Source organism: Xiphophorus hellerii, chromosome 20 (assembly GCF_003331165.1).
Source record: "Xiphophorus hellerii strain 12219 chromosome 20, Xiphophorus_hellerii-4.1, whole genome shotgun sequence".
Lineage (NCBI taxonomy): Eukaryota > Metazoa > Chordata > Actinopteri > Cyprinodontiformes > Poeciliidae > Xiphophorus > Xiphophorus hellerii.
Window position 1 is genome coordinate 31,373,634 of NC_045691.1, and position 23,106 is coordinate 31,396,739.

The following is a 23,106-nucleotide window of genomic DNA, read 5'->3' on the forward strand; positions in this document are numbered from 1 at the left end:
TATTATGAGACTGTTTTTTTCCCTATCTGTACAAGTGAAAACCACCAAATTCAGACAGTAAGAGTTCCACCACTAACTAATCTTAAATATTTAGAGAAATGCAGAATTAATTTGGAAAACAATCGGATCACCACCCCGACCATAAAATACAAAATCGTCCTTTATGTGACAGATACATGTTGCCTGATACGGGAAGCATTTTGTTCTAGAATTTCATAAATGAACCGATAGACGCGTGTCATACATGTATCAACACTAAATATAACAATAATGAATCAAATCAAACACAGAAGTTATTAAGGCAAGTGGGACCCAAACGACCCCCAGGCGGCTACAAACTGGTGCAGAGACGGACACCACACACCTTGCTCTCTCAACATCTCAACATCCAGGTTGAACGGACCTGAGCAGTGGAATTCTCCTGTTGTTTAAACAACTTTTCGTCACGCAGCCGCGGTATGAACAGTCGGCTGGCTCTGCCACTGGCGCAAGATGCTGCTTGCATTGTAACACATGATATGTTAGGTGTAAGATATACCAAGTAGCAAGTTTCCTCACACCGCAGACCTTACACTCCCCATGACCTATAGAACGTAGTTTGATCACAGCAAATCTGGAAGAACTCAGAGTGTGAAAGCAATCATGATTTGGTTCTCTCCAACATGTTTCTTACAGCTATTCCCCACATCCTGAGATCATATCCCATGTTTCATTCACACACTCTGTACACCCCCACACACGGCTTAGCATAGTGATTCTACCACATATGCTGAGAGTCGTCACACCTCCATAGGCCTTAGCTTAATGATTCGGTGAGATGGCACCAGGAAGCAGACTGCATGCTAGGCTCTACAGCTGTGTTAGCGGTATAGCTAGGTACGGAGCACCATAGTTAGCCTACTTTAAAAATTCTCGATGAGTAAATCACATCCGTTGTGTTTTACGTTCCAGTCATGAATCCGGAGACAGTGCTGCTACCAGGATGCTGCCATTCTGATGATAAATCACTTCGTAGATCTTTTATTTTCGTCAGAATAGACAACTTACAAACAAGTACGTTATCGCCCCCTGAAGGCTGGAGTGGAAATGGTTTATCTCTTTTTTAAGTGCTATTTAGTGAGACTGTTGTACTTAACAGTCCTGCTTTTGGAAGCCGGAGTACCTGGAGAGACTAACGCATGCACAGAGAGAATATGCAAGCTCCAAGATGGGATTTGAACCCAGAACTTTCTTGCTGTGCCACAATTCAGCCTTAAAAACTGAAACAGTGACAGCAAATACATTTTACAAAAAGACAGAACTACATTTATTTCTGGAACAATCAAACTCAAATCTCTCATGTGAAATATGACTTAAAGATTCCATCACCTCTCCAATAACCAGTGTTTATTTGTTCCCTTATGAAACTGACACGCAATCTAATGGTGTCCATGGAGGACGACAGCAACATATCCTCCAGAGTCTCTGAACCTAAAAGACATAAAAGAGCTGAAATCTTTGAATATGCATATTCATATTCAATCGTCACCTTCCTAAAGTAATGGCCCAAGTCATTTCTTTGTGCCAAAATCACTTTTGGCCCTCAAAAAAATTTTCACCTTGTCTTTTTTGCCAAAATATTATTTGGGTAAAAAAATAAGTCACTTTTGGCAAACAATGACTTACGCCATTAATTTCTGAAGGTGGCGATATTATTCTTAAGCTGCCTTACTTCAGGAACTCAGTTGCGTGACTGAACACGTCACACAGATTAATTCCACACAGATTCTTTCAACACTTATTTTCCGTTAGTTGTGATTATTTTCTGCTCACAGCACAATGAAAGATTAGAATATTCCACAAGACTAATAAAAAGAAACACTTAGACAGAAATGTGGAGTTCATTAAAAACAAGTTTAAAACCAGCTGAAATGTTATTTTAAACAATGTCCTTTTTACCTGAAAAACGAGCCGTACTGAATATGACTGTCCGCTGCAGCTAGGACACCTTTTACTCAAAAAGTCACTTTCTTTGTATGTATTTGCTGTGGTTCACAATGACTCTTTAAGATTTCATATAAACTAAAATCTAAATAAGCAGACCCTTTCAAGAACTGAAGCCATGCAGCACTGCAGCTCCTCCTTTGGGATTCCAGCTTACAGAGGCCTTGGATTGAGGACTTGATTTGTTAGCTGTACCATCCTCCTCAGAGTAATAGGATTCTGCCACATACTTGATTCTTTTTTGATGAAATCTTTACGTGGCTCATGCATTTTTGATTTGTTGATTTTTATCAGATCAATTCCATAGCAGACAACAAGCAGAGCAGAAGAACTCCAATATGTTTGAATCCTCTGCTGACTTTCAGTTTAGAAGACTTTCAATAAAACTAATGAGGAAAAATTAAACAACAATCCAATCAGATCGATGGTACCTGGGTAGAACTGCGATACGGCACGTTGAAAGTTTTCACACCCCTGGAACCGGTAAAGTTTTTTCTATTACTGTAATTATTGGGATTTTAAGTGAAATTGTCACAAAGTAATGCCTCAATGTGAAGCTCAAATATGAAATATTCTATACAGAAATATATACAGTGCCTATAAGAAAACCGTTTGTTTTTCTTTTGTCAAAAATGCCACATTTTCTTAATAATGACTGATTTGTAAAGCAATAAAACAGATAAAACATCCAAGTGGGTAAATACTTTTTATTGTTGCTATAGTCAATTTATTGAAATTATATAGAAAGATTAAAATGTAATAATGTGTTCTATATCAATCCTAGGGATAAAACAATGCACTCAATTTGAGTTTATTATGTCAACTGGTAAAACGTTTCCTATCTACATTCTACTGATTACATTGAACTGTTATCTTTGAAGAATTTCATACCACAAGGAAAGAAACCATGATTTATATAAGCCCTTTGCAGAAAAGAATAAACAGCAAACATGTTCCTTGGAATATAATGATCAAGATGAAATATAGTTGTAATTTAGGGAAAATGTTGAATGCATGACTAAATTAGTAATGGGACTTGATTAACATTTTTAATCAAATTAATTGCAGGACCTGTAATTAATCTTAATTTATTCAAAACCAAGATGCTGACAATATAAGTACGGCTTCCAATTCAGGCACCCTTTTTGATGCTAAATTGTTGAATAAATAGACATATGGGCTCAAGAACAAAGATATTTATTGTTTTTAATCTGTCATTTAGATCTTTCAAGCATCCGAAGTTCTAAACTATCCATCCATCTTTCCAGTGTTTCATGAACTCCTGATACAAAATATGGACGGTGGGCGCTGACATTAGCATTGGGGACATCTGTGCTGCTGCTACATGTTTAGCCTTGAATAGATCCACTGATTGGCTAACTCCTTTTAGCACAACTTGAACACAACAATTGCTTCTTTCCAGTGTCCAATCAGATCAATTTTTGAAACAAAAATTACCAGTAAGCCAAGAGAAGCAGCTTCGTCATCCATTGCTGTTGTTTGCTAATGTTGCTTGTGCATCAGACTTACAGGTATAACAAAATACATTAATATGAAGGTTCAGGGTGGAACCTTTGTATGTAAAAGAAAAATCTATTTTTAGCACATTAAAATCCATGTAATTAATTAATCAAAATTAACGAGTCAAGAGCCCAGCCCTATATTAAATACTATAGAACACTCTCTAAAAAGTGTCTTTGAAATAACTATATCAGATGTAAATACATTTTATTTTGTTCTAAAACAATTCAGTCATTTAATACAGCATTCAGTTAGACATTAGCATTCTCATTATCATTACAGAGCATGAATAGAAACCCCACAATCATAAAGATCAGTGATGAAGAAATCAAGCGCACCCTTTCACATGGAAACATGCACAAGTCATAACTGCTGCTGTAGTCTGCTTACATATCAGCTTCAATTCACTCCTGATTACATGAGAGACACGAGTAGACCTAAAATGTCAATCTACAGTATGTCATGTCTGAGCCTTTAGAGCACAAGTGTAAGTTCAATCTTGAGTCTTTGTGTTTCTAGATTACCACAATCAGAAAAGTAGTTTCTTCATCTGAAATATAACAACTGGCAGCCTTCCCCGCATCACGACTGGGTAAGCCGTGTCTTGCAAAGTACAACTTATTTATACACTGGAGACACAGGAGCACACATCATAATCAGTGCCAGAGCGTCCAAAATTGTTATGGAAATTAAGCACAAGGTGTGCACTGTGCAACTTTTTCGATAATATCAGCACAAAATTTACTAGAGACAGCGCTTTCCCAACAAAGAAACAGCAGGATATACTGTAAACACTCGACGGTTTACTCTTCTCCGAAACCACAAGATTAGGTTAGAAAGAGCAAGCAGTGGAGCCTCCACTCTTCTGATTGGGTTTACAGTGGCCAGCGCAGCCCGGCACAATCCTTCATATCTTATTTTAGCAGGTGCTCCTAGGCTGGAGCACAAGACCCTGCTTTGTGTACGCACGCCTGCGAGGCATCATGTTTGCTGCATGATGGAGGATGGAGGATGCTCAGGGCTAGCGAGGCCCATCGGTTCCCAGGGGACACCGGAGCGAACAGCCGACTGTACTGCTGCCCAGGCCTGCCCTGCTTCCCAAGGGATGACAACAGACGCAGAGGAGAGGCAAGAGGAGCTATTTATAGAGCAGGTAAAAAGGAGAAGTAAGGGGAAAAGAAGCGACAGAGAAGGACGGATGAATTGAATACAAAAGAGTTAGGAAAGTCTATAAGTAAATGACAGTGTACTATCTGTGTGCGCTGGTGTCCACTGAGAAGTAGGTTGATGTTTTCGCAATGACTGCTGAAACGAAGGGAAAGTCGTGACTCGTGGTTTAACCGGCTGCAGCGAAATTTCAACAAAGTATGGCTGGGCTTATTGATTTCTGGTTGGGAAAGTTCACCCAGAGGTTAGCTGGGTTGAGCAAAGAAGCAGAGCGAAAGAGAGCGGGGAAAATAGTAGAAATTTTATCAATACACACTCAACTTGCAGCCTCGGGAAGCCTCTGATGTTTTTATATCAGCCTTGCCCTCACTCCACTTTAATAAATAAAAGTACTTGCATTCTTTTTCATTTTCCCAGTCAGAGTGCGCTCCATCCGCAGGCCCCATGCTGTCAGCTTGAGCTGTATGTACGTTTCTATTTCACGCAGACGCCCTTTAATCATTTTCATCATTTCAGCGAGCTGACATTTCACATAAAGAGCTCTTATCATCTCAGGCTAATGCCTAATGATGAATGGGGATAATTACTGTCAGTCAGCATGTCTCACACCATGGTCACGTCACTGTTCCTCCTTCAGAGAGTGCCTACCTTATGACAGAAAATAGACCACAATATCTATAGAAACACGTTAGGCAGAAATGAATGCAGGTCATACAAAAGTGGCCGTGACTCCAAGCCTTCAAAACGTGCAGCGGAGGGGTAGAGGAGTGTTCTTTGGTGATTCCATATGTCTACCACAGACAGTGCTGCAAGGCTACAAGAACAGAAACAGAACGATATTGGATTTTAGTGTTTTCTGTGCAGTTCTATTTGTGCGATACTTGCAGTATTTTTTGATCGCTGGGCCATGAAATCTGTTTTTACTCTGACTAATCAGTTCATAATTACAGAGTAGGTGGCCTTTTAGAGCAATGAAAGGTCTTTGAGAGCATAAGAGGAAGTCGGCCAAATGTGTCATCTATGAATATTTGCTTAGATACAGATAACAGTCTCACATAACATCATCGTGCTGCAATTTTAAATCAAATACCCAGGGTGCATTCACACCAGTCCCTTTTAGTCGGCTTTGAACCAACTCTAATTTGTTTGCCTATAAAGTCTGGTTCATTTGGGGAGACATGAATGTTCAATCGAACTCTGATGAGGATCAAAAATGTGAACTCTGGTCCGCCTAACAACCTAGGTTCAGCTGAAGCCAACTCTGGAGTGAATGCGAATGTCTTACAGACCAGAGACCACTCCAAAAGCAGGAAACCAACTACAGTGCAGGGCATTCTGGGTAAATACAACCAAAACAACATACAAGTTTAGCGCTAACGGGAGAAATGTCTTATGGTCTTTTGTCAAGGACAAAACAAATCCTACAACCGCCACAATCTGACATCACTCTGACTTTTTTGCATTTTGTGAAGAAGGAAGTTGTGCTCTGTGTCTTCTTTGGAGGTTTTCATGTTGTCTCCATCAGTGGTTCCTACCTGCTGTCTCCGCCTGTGGTAGCTACCTGCTACCACAGGCGAAGAGGATAAACAGGTTTTTCAAAGGTTTGGATTTGTTGACAGTGCAGTGTGAAAGTAAACCAGACCAGCTGAACATGTAACAAATGTTGCAACTTTCGTCCCAAATCTAACAGATTCTACTGAAATATCGGGTGTAAAAACACCAGAAATGCCTATTTTTCTTCAAATGACTTTATTAAAAAAATGCATTATTACCTCCTATTTGATTAATTCTTCCTCACTAAAACAAAACAAAAAAAATAACTTATTGGAGTGTATTAAATATGAGATTATTTCTGTTGTTTATATTAGTTTCCAAGTGTACTATTTATTAATTGTTGAATAAAGATAGTTTTTTAAGCTAGCTAAACATTTAGTTTAAAATTTAACTAAGGTTGGCTGAGCTAAATGTTCTCATACACAGTGAACGGCACTGTGCTGAGCGGCAAGGCGAACATCTTATGATGTTCTTAAGGCTTGTGGTTGAAGAAAGTTCAGAGTCAAACCTGTAAGATGGCTAAGCTTTTCACCCGGCCAATGAAAGACATCTGACATAATACCTTGTTAGAATAGATTTGAAACATTACAATTTCAGTAATGTTTTAAATCTTATTTAAAATTTAATTATCAATTAAATTTTTATGCAATTTAATATAGTGCAATGTTGTGACAGTTGTTGCAAAAACTTCCACTTTACTTCAAAACAAAGTTCAACATTAAGACCTAATTCACATAGACATCCGTCTTACTGCAATCAGTTGGTCTGGTTTACTAAACAGAGAGAAAGGACTCTTCTGACCGCTATTTTTATGTCCCTCGGGCATCAGATATGTTCTGTACGTCATAATAGGACTGCACTGCCATTTCTTATAAACCTATGTATTGCTCTTTTTTTTCTCTCTGAAAGTTAATTGCTCTCTTAAATGATAATAGGATTTCAAAGGCTGGGCTGAACAATTCTAGGCAATGTTTAGATTAACTTTAATGAAATTAATGAAGGCTTTTCATTTACTATATGTAAATTCAAATGATTCCATAAAAAAACTAATTATGAAAACTAAGTTGGCGGTGAAGTCTGTTTCTATGACCAGTTGAAAGGTCTCTTTACAGAGGTTAAATGTTCTCAATAAGTTTTCTAATTACTTTCTACAGTCCAGATATGTGATGGGTTCATTGATAATGCTAAAAGCAACAAAAACTAAATACAGCTGGACATCACATGGCTCAGTGGTAGAGCAGACGCACCACATGCAGAGACTACAGTCCTCCATACACTTGTCCCTGGTTCGAGTCCCAGGTCATTTACTGCATGTTTTCACTTCGTTCATGTCCAGTTACAGTTGAATAAAGGCCACTAGTGTCATAAGAAAACAAAAAAACAAACAAAAAAAACTGTCAAAAGTTCTGTTTTATTCATACTTCAATTTAAGTGACTTTGGTACAGTTTCAGAACGATCAATAACTTCAGTCAACTGAAAAAATACAATTTCTTGCAGTTGTGTGATTTTATCAATATTTTACCAACAAAGCTCATTGATTTCTGGTCTGGAAGGTTTATTCAGAGGTTAGTTGAGCTGAACTTATGATACTGACTGTGTCAAAAATGCTTATATTACATTGGAGTCATTTTCATACGTAGACAATCCGGTGTATGTGTTGTACTTGTGTGCACCACAGTAGTGTTAAGCACTAGATCCCGCTCAACCTTCTTCATGCCTGCATGTTTTAAATTTATGCTTGACAGTTTTAAGGAACTTTTAATTAGTAGCCCTTGCCTTCCTGGTTCCCTAGGGTTTAAATATTATGTAACATAGATGCATTTCCTTTGGCCACTGGCTGCTTGGCAGTACAAGGACCCATGTTTATGTTGCCACAACCTGCAGTAAGAAGGATGGTATGGGGAGATGAAATAAATACTACCGCTACAGAAAAGAGTGGCAAGTTTCCATAACAACTATCAGATCATATGTGATGGCAAACTGTTCTGATTTAGTGACCAGATTTTTTTTTGTTGAGATTTTAGAGATTGCTCAAAGCAATTTTTCTATTACTATGAGCAATAGAAAGATTTCTCCCCAAGTGTTGGTATATGTCAGTTTCTTCATTTCTAACACTCAATCTGATGTAATGCTTCTGTTAATTAGGTTTTTCTTCCTCACCAGAATATTTAGTCAGAATGTGACACATTGTTGTAATAATTGAACAATTGGCATAAAAACTTAAACACACACTCTGTTTACTACCTCACAGGGATACATGACTTGTTTTGTTAATCTACTATCAAAGTGAGACAAGGAATAGATTTGTGAATAAAGAGGGATTGTATGAACATGAGGCAGTTGATGAAGACTTGTCATTTTCCTTCTGTCAGACTTGTCTAGTCCATGTTGAAATATTTTTTAAAGTGTTCAACCATGAGAAAATACAAACATACAAACTGTATGTGTTTTTATGAATTGCAATAGGTGAATCACAGACAAGGGGCTGATGCAAGACATTGAAAACCTTCTGTTAAAACGGCACGGGAGTCAATCTCTTTTCTCTTTCTGTCTAACGTCACATAAAGTATCATTTTTTAAACTAGGATCTCTTATGTAGGTATGACTCTGTGTACATATTCCTGTAGAGATGTCTGGATAAACTGGCAGGTGAGTTTTTCTACTAATTCACTATTTAGACAAGACTTAAGTTTCTAAAAATCATTTACATATTTCTTTTCTGTCTTGGTTTTTGTTTTTTTGTAAGAGGGGAAAAGTAAAATTTCTATTTATCAGAATGTAGACTTTTAGTCAGAGTTCTTTTAAAGTTTGTAAAATGAAGGACTTTTCAGCATTTCAACACTATAAAGCACCAGCGATACTTTCTTAGACCAGTTGGTGAAAGACACTGGTTGGTATGCGATTTATTTTTTACAGGATTTTCCACAAATATCAACATCCCATGGGAGAACATGTACCCATCCTCCTTATTGGAAAAAATACACATTTTTATTTATTTTAAAACCTTAGATTCGTAAAGTTTTTCTTATAACATGACAAATTTAGAAAATCTATAGTAGATTACTAATCAAAACAAGTCTTTGTTCAAAAGGTAATGTAACATTTATGATTGAATGAGTTTTATTTAGCTGGACTGAGGGAAAACATTTTTATTTGGACTCTAAAGGTTGTAGACTCCTGGTTTAGCTGACAGCTCCATCATGAAACAGAAGATAGAACAGGAAGAGGTCTGCTTTGAGTTGTTGCAAAATTGTATCTTGAAAGGCAGAGCTTCATTACTCTAACTCAAATAAAAACAACTTTGCTTAAAAATAAAACTAGGAGTGGAATATAAAAAATTATCTGCAACATTCATTCTGATACATTTTTAGTTTCCTATCATATTCTTGTTAAAAATTCAAAAAGTTGCTCAAATATGTTTAAGAGACTATAACGTAAGCTAATTTAAAAAAATGTATTTAGGAAGGTTGTATGTTCAAAATGTATTTAAAATGGAGTCAAAGTGACAGATTGTTCTTTTGTTTAAAAGAATAAATTACTGTCAATCTATTTAAACAATTCAAATACACCCTAAATCAACTGGCCAAATATTATGCATAAAAACATCAAAGTTGGCAAAAATAAAATCCCCCCCCCCCCCCCAAAAAATGACGGAACCCAAAGTCTTCTGCAAAAACAGCCGTCAAAGTATTTTTTTTAATCTGATCATTTACCTTCTAACTAATCCCTAAGAACAAGTCGACTCTATTTTTCAGAAACAGACTTACACCACCTCTACTGTGTAAATAATACATGTTTGAAAAAAATGTTAAATTCTGAACTGATCTTTTATTTTGGTATAACCTACAGTCCCCCAGCAGTTTAGTGGGGTTTGCCTCACGGATCCAGCGCAGAAATAAAGCAAACAGATCATTAAAATTGGAGGAGATGTTACGGCTTGTGTGCTCAAAGCTGTTTCAAAGTATTTTAAACTATGGCAGTTGTGTTATTAAGCACATCTTATATTCAGACACCAGCTTCTCAAGTCATTGACCTGGCCATTTTAATATCCTTAGAAAAAACGTTGTGATAAATTTGTTGAAATGTATTGTCTAAAATCAGCAGTACATTACTCATCATTTGTCACATATGTTGAAGCGTTTTAATTCCTATAAATTCTCCACATTTTGTAAGTAAAGCAGCTCTGATTATTCACAGAGTGGCAGCACAAACCTGCAGTTTGACCTTAATAGCTGGAACGCAGCACTGGGAACCGGCTGGCAGGTTTGCCTGTGGTAATCAGAAAATAATAGACTTTCATTGGACTTGCATTAAACTTAATGAACATTTAAATCCTTTGAAGGATTAAAAGGAATTGAGAGCATTTTATCAGCAAATATCAGCTAGGTGCTCCCTCCGAATGTTTCTAAAGACGCCAGCTGGTGGAACTTGAAGAAGGTGTGTTTTAGACAGCTGCCACCCCCTCTTTCCCTCTCTTGATCTCACTGTGTGCACTCTGCGTGCGAGTGGAGCGCTTCTCTCCGTCAGCCTCCATCACGAAGCAGCTCCTTTGTTTTAAACTCATCTGCTGTTCGTCTTGTCAGCCTGCACCTGAGTGGAGGCCATCCCTGCAGAAACACCTCTTCGTGACTCCGCTGAAGGGAGCATCACAAGGATTTTCTCCCAGGAAGAACGTGCCAACACAACCACAACACCAGCCCATTACCGGGCTGCCAAGCCTCGACTACAATCATTTCTCACATTTCAGCTCTATCCTCGGCTATCCCAAGGAGAGACCGCACACCCCGCATGCTAGAAAAGTGTAGAAACATGTATTTACCAGCAGCAGCACGAATGCAATCACAGAGCACAGCAGAGTCAGCTCACTGCCGCTGATCTGTGGCCAGCCCAGCATAAGGATCTGATAAAGGTCTGGACGGCACACGGGAGAGGCCTCCACCTCGGGACGCGTGGCCTTTTACCGCTCTGAGGACATATCGATCTGGTGACTCCAACATTTCTGTTGACAGCTGGCTAACAAGGTTGATGTCTTCATAGACACCGGTGACTGCAGGAGGAAAACTCTTGGAGGGTCAAACATCAGTAACCTGTGTAAAGAAAACCCAGGCAGGACGGGAGAAAAGGGAAACGTTTGCGTTCCAACCTCACTAAAAATAAAGACTCTCTCCTGAGGAGGAGAGGAGTTCGCTTTACAGAGCCTCGACTGGCAGTCTGAATGAACGGAGAAGAACCGTGTTGTAAATTTAGGAACCAGACAGAATAGTTTGCAATAGTTAGCTCATAAAAGTAGTTGAACGATAAAGTGAAAAGACTTTCGCTCAGAAAGTCTGTGAAGAGGTAATAAAAGACATGATTAGTGATTAAAGTATATTGAGCTCAGATTATACATAGAACTTATACCAGATTATACAGCATTCTCTTTTAAAAACAGTTAGGATCCCCAATATTATTTATATACGTATTTCTAATTCTCTATTCTATTTATATTTCGATTTATATAAAATAATTTAGAAATAACCAACTAGTTTATGCATAGTTCCTTTAAATTTCAGTAATTTAAAGGACTGCCACTTAAACACCATGATTTAAGCCAAAAAATATTTTATTAAGGTATTTTGAGGAATTACTGGCCTTTAGTGACGGCAGTCAGACAATAAGTGGGCATCAGTAGAAAGGAAAGCCAAGGTCTGAAGGTTGGGAACCGTCGAGAACTGATAGACCCCACTTCTACATGCGTGGGGCTGAATGAAGAAAAGGTGTACCATTTCAAACACAAATAGGACGATTCCTATTTGTTTCAGGTTTTAGTTTGTCATTATTCTAGTTGCCTTTCCAGTGCCTACCAATGCAATTTCGCTCGATTCTAATCTCACTTCATCGGCAGGCTTGGTTTTCTCCTATCATTCAGATAGATGCAGTAGAATTTCTACTGAGCCAATCAGCGAACAAAATAAGTTGTGAATGTTGTTTTTCTGCACTGTTTTAGAATTGTAGTCTGCCTGTACTTGTAGCAATGACAGAGGAGGAATGAAGGAAGCCGTTCAGTCTGTGACGGTCACGCTTCCAAACATCAGCATTAACAGCCGCTTCATTCAAATCGGCATTTCTTTCTTTGCAGTGGAGGATGGTTGTTTATAGCGCAGAACATTTTCTGTAAGCTTCATAGAATCAAACTGCCGCATTACATACATCACGGACAATCGTTAGTGATGTAAAATGTAAAACTTCAACGGAGTCCTTCACCTCCAGGAATCAATCATTGCTCAAAGGCTGAGAGCCCAGATCCTCTGGGCGAGGAAACGTGTAGAACAACAAACTGGTTTATATCAGCCAGGCATTTAGCAGACAGTAAAATATGCACGTGAAAAAAGTGCACAAAAATGATATACTTTCTGTAAACGTGATAAAATATTTCATGGCGCACCTTTAAACTGAGAAAAATGGTATTAAAAACAGAAAAAAACACATAGCACAATCCAAAGCTGTTTGTCAAGTTTGGTTTACTGTGTGATTCCCCACTTGAAAGGGATAGTCTCTACTATGAAACTTAACTGGATTTCACTCAAAGAGCCGTCAATTTAGCTGATCCATCTTTATTTTTGTATGATGGTCACCATAGTTTTTAGTCTTCCAGCCACATTGGTGAAAAACCTCACAAGATGGAAAAAGAAACACAACTGTTACATTCTGAAATTAACCAGATAAATACATTGTGAAATAATCAAACAGATTCCCACCCCTTTAAACCAATTATTCCAAAAGTATAATAAATAGCAAATATTTTATAGTGAAATTCAACACCAATAAATAAATTAGCACATTTATCAACATTTTGTTAAATATATTTTTAGTCAAAATTCTATTCAACATTTATTCATTTTCACTTTTTGCCATAAACAATAAACAGAGTGTTTTTTTTTTTTTTAAAGCTACTCGCTTGATTTCATTTGAATATTAAAACTGTTCAGTACAACAATCAATGAGAGTCCATCTGCTGCTCCAATGAGATTCAGGAAATGAGCAACAGCATTGTGAGGCTTACCGACGGTCCTTCACAGTTTGTAGAAAACTTTTGCACAGTTCTGACTTTACATGCGTTACCAGCACTGTTTGCTTCTCAAGCTGTGGCACTTCTTCAAACAGGAGTGACAGGTCAGTCACACCAAAAGCACCCGCACTCTCTGATTGCTAGGAGATTGAGTCCCTCTGGTTCTCATCACTAAGAAGCAGAGAAGCTGCAGAAAGGTGCAGCAGAGGGGAGTGGCTACCTAGCAGTTCGCCAAAACATTGTTTAAAGCGGTTTAAGAGAACAAGGGACAAATGGATACCAAGGGAGGACAGAAGAAGGACAAGCGTGTTGTAGTGAGAAGAAAGAGACAAACAGGTCAGAGGACTTGGTTGCGGTTTTGATGAGACACTGTGGGTGTGCTAACATAGCAACACCAACTCCACGGTTGTTAAGAATGTTCCAAAACCCCGCAGTCGGAAAACCACAGCATGGCGACTGGAGACTGGACTTTGAATGCTTGTAAGAGAGCAGAACTGCTGAGTGAGCTTTGAGAGGGATATTTTGGACTTTGGACCGCACTGGAGAAGAGGAGAGGAGTTTCTCCTGAACGCTACTTAACTGTGCGTGTGTGAGCAAGTCTGGGTTCATGTTTGGAAATTGAGTTGTTGTTGTAATTATAAAATATAGAAAGTTACAGAAAAAAAAAATCATTACCTGGGTAAAATAAAAACCTGCTTCGATTGACTTTTATTATTGAATGTGCAAATCTAATATGTAGGAAACTCAATCAGAGATAAAATAGAGTCGAAGCACGTGGTTTGTGTTTTGAAGGCATTTAATTTAGTTTTTCAAAATGAATTTTGGTTTGTTTTAAATTGTATTCAAATTAAGAACATCATTTATGTTAGTGTAAAACTGCTTATTGCATATTTGGTCATTAGAGTGAATAGTGAATCACTCCACAAAGGTCAACATGTAGGAGTGATTTGTTTTACATAATAAATATCCCCAAAACATCCATCCATTTTCTTACACCCTTGTCCCTAGTGGGGTCGGGAGGTGCTGGTATCTATCTCCAGCTAACGTTCCGGGCGAGAGGCTGAGTCACCCTGGACAGGTTGCCAGTCTGTCGCAGGGCATCCCCAAAACAACCCACCTGAATGAGTGGGTATTGTTGATATAAAATAATTAACATCTGGGCTCCCAAACATCAATTTATACTTGGGTCTCATCACCAAACCAATTTGGTTTATAATTTTCTTTTAAATTAATAAGAAACTGATAGTTGATTTTTTTGGAGGGGGGGATAGCGGGGGGTCATTGTTTTGTCATTTGAGAAATGCCTAGTTTAATCAGAAACAAAATTATTAATTTAAAAATCATTTTAAACCTAAATCTATCAGGGGTATGAATAACTTCAGCTAAAAATCAAGAATTAAATTCTACTTGAGTCTATTTAAAAAAAATTTCACTGATCCCAAAGGGAATGTAAATAAGTAGCCACATGCATTCTAAGTCAGCACCTCCTAAAAGTCGATAAATTCAAAATGTATTTTTATTTATATAACAGAAGACTGTAGCTATATACCGAATACACACTCTCTGAATTCAGTGATTTTTAAGTAATTGTGTTTATCGAGCTGAATATGTTCTCTAATACCATTCTGTTCACAGTCATAGTTAAGAAAATAGCCTCATTTATCAAATTAAAAATACATTTTCAAAATGACCTTTGACCAGATATTAAACATACTTTTTACCAAGTTCAAATGTGCTTTATTGGCCATAATAATCTAACCTTAAATGTCACGATTTCATTTGCTGGAAGCAAAAAAATCATAAAAATTAGCAGAAATAAAGGCTTGAAAAAAAGTCATGTGTAGCTGATCTATATAACGAGTTTCCCTTAATGATGGAGTTACTGAAATACATAAACTTTTCAATAAGGCTCTAATTTATTATACACATTACAGGACTACATTAAAACACAGGAAGGTAAATATTCAGAACAGACTGAGGCAGGTAATCTCCGTTCAGAAAATAAAGTTTTTTATGTGTGAAAAGCCACATACTGATACCAGTAATCTGTTAAAATTTGAAGCATAAAAGGCTTTGGGGCTGAAAGGTATCCTGTCAGAGAGGCTGCTGAAGTGTCCTTGAGCTATGTGGCTTAAGCAGCTTCACTAAGGGTAATAGCCGAGAGGCTTTTTCTCTCTCTAATGTATGGAGATGAGGTTTCCTCTCTGAGCTATTAACCGAGACGTAGTTTCTTTTCACACAATGCTGCTAAACACGAGCCTGGTCTCCTGCTGACTAGAAGAGTTGAGTAAAATGAACAGCTGTGTCTACGTCCACGGCAACAGCGATCTAAATCAAACACTTTTTTTTTCAGCGGACAGATTTGTCTTTACATTTTCTTGCTGAAGGAGAAGAAAAAAAAACTATCCTCCCAGCAGTGTAGTTGCTTTCAACCTCGGTGTTTTTGTTTCAGTTGCTTCTATATTTCATCCTCAAATCTTAAAATAAAGCAGATAAAAAAAAACAAATTGCCACACACTCTTCCTGCCTCTGGGTCCCTATTTCCCCAGTTGGTCGTCCTGCAGCAGAGGTATGTGTTAATAATCATCCACCTACGGTTTGCTCATTAGCAGCGAGTCCTGTTCTCTGCGTGGGTCTTTTCATCTTCCTCAGAATGAACGACAACCTGAAGGAAAGCTCGCTATCCTCCTGCTGCACGTGGCAGTGAGAGAAATCAGGAACAGCGCTCGCAGATAGAAGGGGCTGTGTGGAGAAAATCCTGATTCCGTATGCGCTCACACCAGATGCCTAATATAAAGTACATTTGGCTCACACATCACCTGACCAAACACAGATTCAAATATAAGTTTGCTGTCAGTCTCTTTCTTATTGGCAATCTATGATTTATCTAGGGAGTGATGGCCTGTGTTTTTTTTTTTTTTAATTCCACATTTGAGTTTGATCTCATGTTTTTGAGAGACAAATGTGCACAAAACTATTCCCATATTCTTCTAATGTCGAACAGCTCAAATTTGCAACTGAGCTGTTAAGTCTGGTCACGCAATAGCACAATAAAAATCATGGCGGCAATGGATGTAAATACTTACATAAGACACTCATATTTCCGCCATGGTGCAAGCACTCATCATCTACCAGAAAAGACGTCTGCATCTTCTTCAGGCATTGGAGCATCAAACTCCTTATACTTGCGAACGGCTACAAATACGGCGTTTTGGGGGAAATTTTACTTGACAATTTTACAGAAGAGCTACGGATTCAACACTTTAAAAGGACAAACCTAGCTTTTGATGAAACGTGCGATGCTGTGAGAGCTCTGGTGGCACCAGCTGCACATTGTCCAAGGAGGCCGGTGTGAACAAATAAGCTGCTATGTGTATGCAAATTTCAATACTGTTGAAAAACCACCTCAACCTAGGGCAAAAAAGTTTTATCAAAAAACCTGAGTTTTTTCCAAATTGCCATGTTTCCATTAAGGAAATTTGATTTTGGGATTTCAATTTGAGCAATTTTATGGTCAGTGAAAATGCATCCAGTGAGATGTTTTCTAATTGGTCATAGGATGCTAAAAGTAGAATTTCCCCTCCCTCACCTGTTGCTGGACAATGTCAACTAGAAATGCAGAATTTCTCAACAAACATTTCACAACATATTTTAAAGAAGAACAAGATTTCCACACGTTACCAGAGAAACGTAGGAAGATCTCAATTTAGCTGATTTTTATACTGCAAACACAACATTCTTCAGAGCTGAAGATGTTATAGAGGTAAAAAAAAATTTACATTAGCGTGGATTAATGTTAAAGGTGTGCAGAACAATAGGCATGACAGACGTTTATTCAGCCAGGCACAAAAGGGAGTTAGACTCAAGAGACTTAGGACATAACACAGCAGTTTCTCCTTTTCATCCTTTTCAGAAGTTCAGTTATGCCTACCATGCAGCCGATTGGATAGCCGGGATACGATAAAAGTGCTTCAATGGGGAATACACCCTTAGTAACGGCAACCACATTAATGCACAACTCACAAATACACATAAGGGAGAAGATGCCTGATAAATAACCAATGATAAATCATAGAAATGCTACTGTATTTCTATATAGCTACTGTATTTCTGTATAGTTACAATAAATAAACTGTTTAACAATCAAACACACCTCATGGCAAATCAGAGCTTCCCCTCTCCAGTATTGAGTTAATCACAGCTGCTATTAACATGAAGCTGAACTTGGGAAAAAAAAAAAATCAAACAGCTTCTGATATCGTTGACTACTCTGTTTTTAAGTGTGGACATAAAACCAGTTTGAGAGCTTTGTCTTGTTTTAGTTGTGTTATGTACGGACACCTCTGTCTCAAGCAGGATTTAAGTGAATTTGCAGATTTTCTGTGATGTAGAGCGAGAAATATTTTTTGGAAACATGTTTTGTTTTACGATAAAGATTTCAATTTCATGACAGTTTTGATCTTCAACTTATCCCCGTATTAGACAAATAATTTCTACATTATTTATAATTGTGAGAGAGGAATCAGAGCCAGCTAAAATCTGAAACGACAGGTCAGAGCTTTATAAAATCGGTGATCAAACAGTGGCAAAAAAATCTCATGTTGGTAGTTCTTTAAAGACACAAAGGCAACAAGCTCTGAGACTCATCGTTCGACTGACGGTTGTGAGTATTTATACTTATAGCTACTTTAGCAGGTATTTATTTCTGGTTAGGTGTTAAGTATGATCACTGTGTAGAGCTGTTCTAAAAACCTTCCATTGTCCAAGAATAGCGTGCTAGCTCCCTCGTCTTTTAGCTTATATTGACTTCAAATTTTATCCTGACACTCGAGACGGAATTAGAATTTCTGCCTCGATCTTCCAGATATTCAAATGTGAGACTGAAGAAAAATCACCAAACTCGGATTTCTGTCAGAGATACTGTCAATGCACACTCCATTTATTCATGTCTGTTTATCAAAACAACAACTATATATATATTTTTATGATTAAATAAAAATTTACATAAATTCAACAATTGCATTATTGGGAAAAAAAGGGGAATTTGTTGTTTTCTTTCTCATTGATTCTTTTTAAATCACATGCAGCACATCAAACCTATATGTGAAAACAATGCAATGAGTACCTTCATGATGAAATAGGGACACAAATATAAACTCTAAAACAGACACGCAAGACGTAAAATTGCGAACGTTGTACGAACGACAAAAAAAAAACTGCATTGACCAAACCGGTTATTTCTTTTATTAATCGGATAAATTATAAGTGTAATTGTCATCTCTGTATGCTTTGTTTCACTTCAAAATTTTGTTTAATTTCTATCTATATCAGAACTTCTTGGTTTACTTTTCACAGATATCGTAGATGTATTTTTTTCTTGTCGCAAGTGGCCTTGCAATTATCAAGACATCTGAGACAGTAGAGTGTATGGGGCTGCTGTTACGATCATTGTTCATCTAAGTATTAATCCATTTAGAATTGAGTGCCGCTCTTTTGTGATGCATACTTTTAGTTTTGCTACCTCCAAAAATTAAAATAATACCATATATACTGGCTCCAAAGACTAGTTTTGACTTTTGGTATATGTTTTTAAATATAGCCCATTTTTATTCTTTTATAAACTGAGCCTTCTGTCTTGTCAGGGATTAAATATACTTTTCCATAAATAGGAAGATTCTTAATTGTGGCAAAATATTAAAAATGTACGTAAAAACAGAATAGATAATGAAAATGAAATAAAGAAAACAAAGCTAACAAGGTTCTGTACTCAATCCCAGCTGAATAAATATTCTACCTTTGACTTTCTACCATGCAGTGGACTCTGTGCAAGATTCAATATTCCTCTTTTTTGTTAAGAAAACGGACATAAAATAGTTTTTCCAAACATTATTTGATTTCTATTTTTATATTTTGTTTCCTTGTGTCCAGACTTCATCTCTGTACATATAATTTAATCTGCACATACAGTACAAATTTGGCTTTGGTACAAATAGGATCAAAAGTACAATTCAGAACTTGGTTGTCAAAAAACGATCGGCTGTTTACATCTACGTACAACAGGAGATTGAAGCAAACCTAGAATATATACATTTTATATAAAAAAAAAGAAGAAAGACAAAATGGCTGGCGGCCCTCGCCTGCTCTGATGTCCTCCATACACAACCTGGTTCATCCAGTGTAAGGGAGTTTGAATGCCTGCCTGTTGTGCAGCGAGGTTTTGCTTGAAGCCTTTGCACCAGTTAAATTTCAAGCTCTTCATTCGTTCCAAAGAGGAATTCCTCCATTCAGTGGAAATTAAATATTTGCAGTCCAGTTAAAGTTCCGTTTTAAGCAGAAGCAAAGCAAGAATTTCTTTCCTTAACTTATTTTTATAAATTTCATAGGAAAACAACTTACTCTCTTTCGAAATCTATGATTTAGTTTTTGGTCCAAATGAGACTTAAATTTTTCATTTTCTTTCTTTGTTTTAAACGTAACTAAAGCAGACGTTTTCTTTTCTTTTACTTGCCCGAGTTATTTTGTATAATGTTGAAATCAAATTAATTTCTAATTGTGTGGATTAAAGATAAACCACTGCTCCATTTGAAGTTTTAATATTAGAAATAAAGTGCTTACAGCTTAAGCTAAAATAACTTATTTTAGTTTTGAATATCAGTGTATGCCTGAACATTTTCTCTAAACATATTTCTTACAGTCACAAAAAGTTCTGTTTAGCATCAAAGTCCAACCTTGATAGATGATATTTAGTGAAGGCAATTTTTATGGCTTTGCTTCCAGATTTTTCTGCCCTTCTTTTCACAGTTTGCTATCGGACAACAATAAAAGCATTCCCACGGACGCATCTTCGTCCAGTCTACTCCGAATTCACAGTTTGTGGCAATGCAATGTTTCAGTTAAACTAACCACTGATTTCAGACCTGTGGAGATAATAAGGACAACTATAAAATGACTCCTTGTCTTCAGACTCATTATGAGTTTGTTTACAAAGAGAATCATCTTTCAAAGTTGCCGAGTTCAAGCAGGAAAGGGAACGTATCCGCGGTCAGATATTCAAATGGTCATTGTTCAAACAAGAGCAGTGAAGGAAAAGAGGGCATAAAATTTCATAGAGAGAAAATCTAATGTGATTTTGCAGATATGATTTGAAGTGGGCCTGGCTCTCTCCACTGTGACTTTTGTAAAGCGGAAAAGAAGCAGCCTTCGCTCCAGGTTCTTGTAAGTATTTACAAAGTTCCACACTTTCTCAGATTTATTTTAGATTTGTCCAACGAGCATAACATAAAACTGAACATTTGGATGAAAAAACACCAACCTAGTTTAGGTCTTCTGATTTCCCTACATTTGAAACAATTCAATACCAAAACTAATTTACAATTCAGTGGTTTGGTAAATGGCTTTTTCACATCTATTTAATATCTATGCAAAAGCTGGAATCTTTGGATTAGGCTTAATCTCGTAAAATAATAGTAAAATAGATCATAGCTTTTGCCCAATTACACCTTTATTAATTCGTAAAATTCCCAAAAATTAGTGCCAATACTTCTTTGGTATCAAAATTAAGAACTTATTGTCCTTTTTTTTTTTTTTTTAAGTAGAGTAATACGGTTCCATTTTTAATTTTGAGTGAGTGCAAATTCATTTCTGGAAAATGGGTTGGATAAAACGTTATGTTTTGATGCGGGAAAAAATGTACAAATATTTCTATTAACATTTTAAGAAGTCTGGAAAGTCAAACATTTACCGTACTCAATTTTCTTATTCAGAAATGGAAGACATTTAAAATAAATTCCATATATTCCACACTTTTTAAGAACGTCTACAGAAACCTTGTGACATCACGTTTCAACTGAGTACTAAACTCTTTCTTTCGTTCTTGCAGTGGTGCTGAAACTGGACATCTTCTTTACTCTGACTCTTGAACCTAAACTGAATGGAATAATGAAATATATCAGGGGACTTTGGGCGGTGTGGGACATCAGCTGAACAAGTGACAAAAACAGATTTGCGTCTCCAGGTGGAAAAATGCGGGGCAGGAGGGGAGATGAAAGTACACAAAAAAGGCTGCTGGAAACAATCCATATGAAATGAAAACACTGGGGATACACATGAAGAGGATGTCCTCGGAGAACTCACAGAAGAAGACGCGCTCACGTCACTAACACCAAACACATGCGGCTGTGACCGTCGCTCGCGCGCGCAATCGCCAAATAGGCAATTTCAGGATTAGTTCAAACATACACAGATATGTTCAAAGTTGTTCTGGGCAAACTTCTGCCTTCAGACGTACGAAAACACTTTAGAGGATGATTTAGCTTTAAGCTTCAGAAGAGTACAGAGTGCCAGTCTTACCCTCGTTGCTGCTGGTTCCTGCGGCGCCCACAGCCCTGAGTGATATAGTCCACAGCAGTATCACCGCCAGCCCCGGATCTGAAGCCATGGTTGATCTCCCTCACACTCCGCCAGTCTCCCTCTTGCCTTTCTCCCCCTCTCTCCTACGCTCCGTCTTCTTTCTGCTGCTCCTCCGTGTCCCAGGGTTGAAGAGAGAGCGGCGCGCAGAGTGTTCAGTGTGTGTCTGGCTGTTGGGAGTGAGAACCTGCCTCCTCCGCGAGCTTCGGTCTGCCGGCTGCCTCGCGCGCGCGCGAGCACATACGTACACGGACTTTCGGCAAGCTGCCGTGGGGGGGCGAGAGGGGAGGGTTAGCTCGTCCCTTAGAGAAGCGTTAGCCAATCAGAGTCGCACGGCACACTAAACACTCGCGTGTTCACCCCACTTTCTCCATCCCACCTGCCTGGCCAACTCTGATTCTCTGTTTATCTCTCTGGGTCATGAGTTCGGCACACTGCACCACTCTCTGTTATTTACCCTCATTTGTCACTGGCTCAGCTCTCGCAAACACACGCCAACATACACACTCTCACCTAGCCCGTGGCAAATCACTGACTGTGGAGTGAACCCAAAAACAGCATCATATCTGCAAGGCCAAATGGCATTGATCGGTTATCAGTGTGCTGCGCTGCACTCATATAGGAACCTGAGCTGTGTTCAGGTGTAGCACAGTGTGACTCAACGTGCTGTTAAATATGTGTGTGTCTGTTTGATCTCTAGATCTATTCATCTACTGAACCACAGATCAATGAACCTGTCCTGATCAATTGCTTTCTGCTGTCCCACTCCACACAAACACCTCCATAGACCGCTGCAGTGGCAGCAGGATCACACAAATGGGCTTCATTACAGGAGGAAACTGAGATTCCCCCCCCCCCATTACTGTAGCTAAAATCTGCATTTGACTAACGTGGTGGAAATGATGTTTACGGATGTAAAACTGCTCAAAGATGTTTCATAATACGGATCAGGAGGGACGATGTTACAATGCCAACACAATCCTCTCCATCAGAACCAGGATCACATGAGGATGAATTCTCCACATAACTTTATTAACAGATGATGACATCCTGATGACATTTTACTTATTTATAAGTATGCTTTATACTTAATTTGTGTATTGTTGATCTCATTCATATTTATCTCTCGTTATGAATTTTCATGTAATCATTTAGTTGTAGAACAAGCATTACTAGTGCATGTCTCAATGGCCGTAGTATCAGTTAAAAAGAAACTATTTATGTTCTAGTATGAAAATAAACAATGACAAATACAAATCCAAGATTTCTAACACAACTGTTTGCAAGTGTGAAGAAAATCAAGACTTCAAGTATATCCGCCTCATACTGCTGCATATTTTTGATTTTATTTGTTTTTCTTAATATTACCACAAATTGTATTAATAATAAAAATAACAATCTTTTTAACGGGCTGCACACCACCAAC

General features: G+C 37.9%; 1 protein-coding gene across 4 annotated transcripts in view; it reads right to left on the bottom strand.

Moving 5' to 3' along the window:
• The window catches only part of epha8 (eph receptor A8), a 135,242-nt gene extending 113,253 nt beyond the window's left edge, over positions 1-21,989 (bottom strand). For 2 of the 4 annotated variants that reach the window (XM_032549677.1, XM_032549675.1), the window contains exon 1: positions 21,624-21,989. In XM_032549677.1, coding sequence (XP_032405568.1) covers positions 21,624-21,711 — 88 coding nt within the window. In that variant the 5' untranslated portion in view covers positions 21,712-21,989. The remainder of the gene's footprint in view (positions 1-21,623) is intronic. The other 2 variants (XM_032549676.1, XM_032549674.1) reach the window with 1 other exon arrangement.
• Between the last annotated feature and the right edge of the window lie 1,117 nt (positions 21,990-23,106).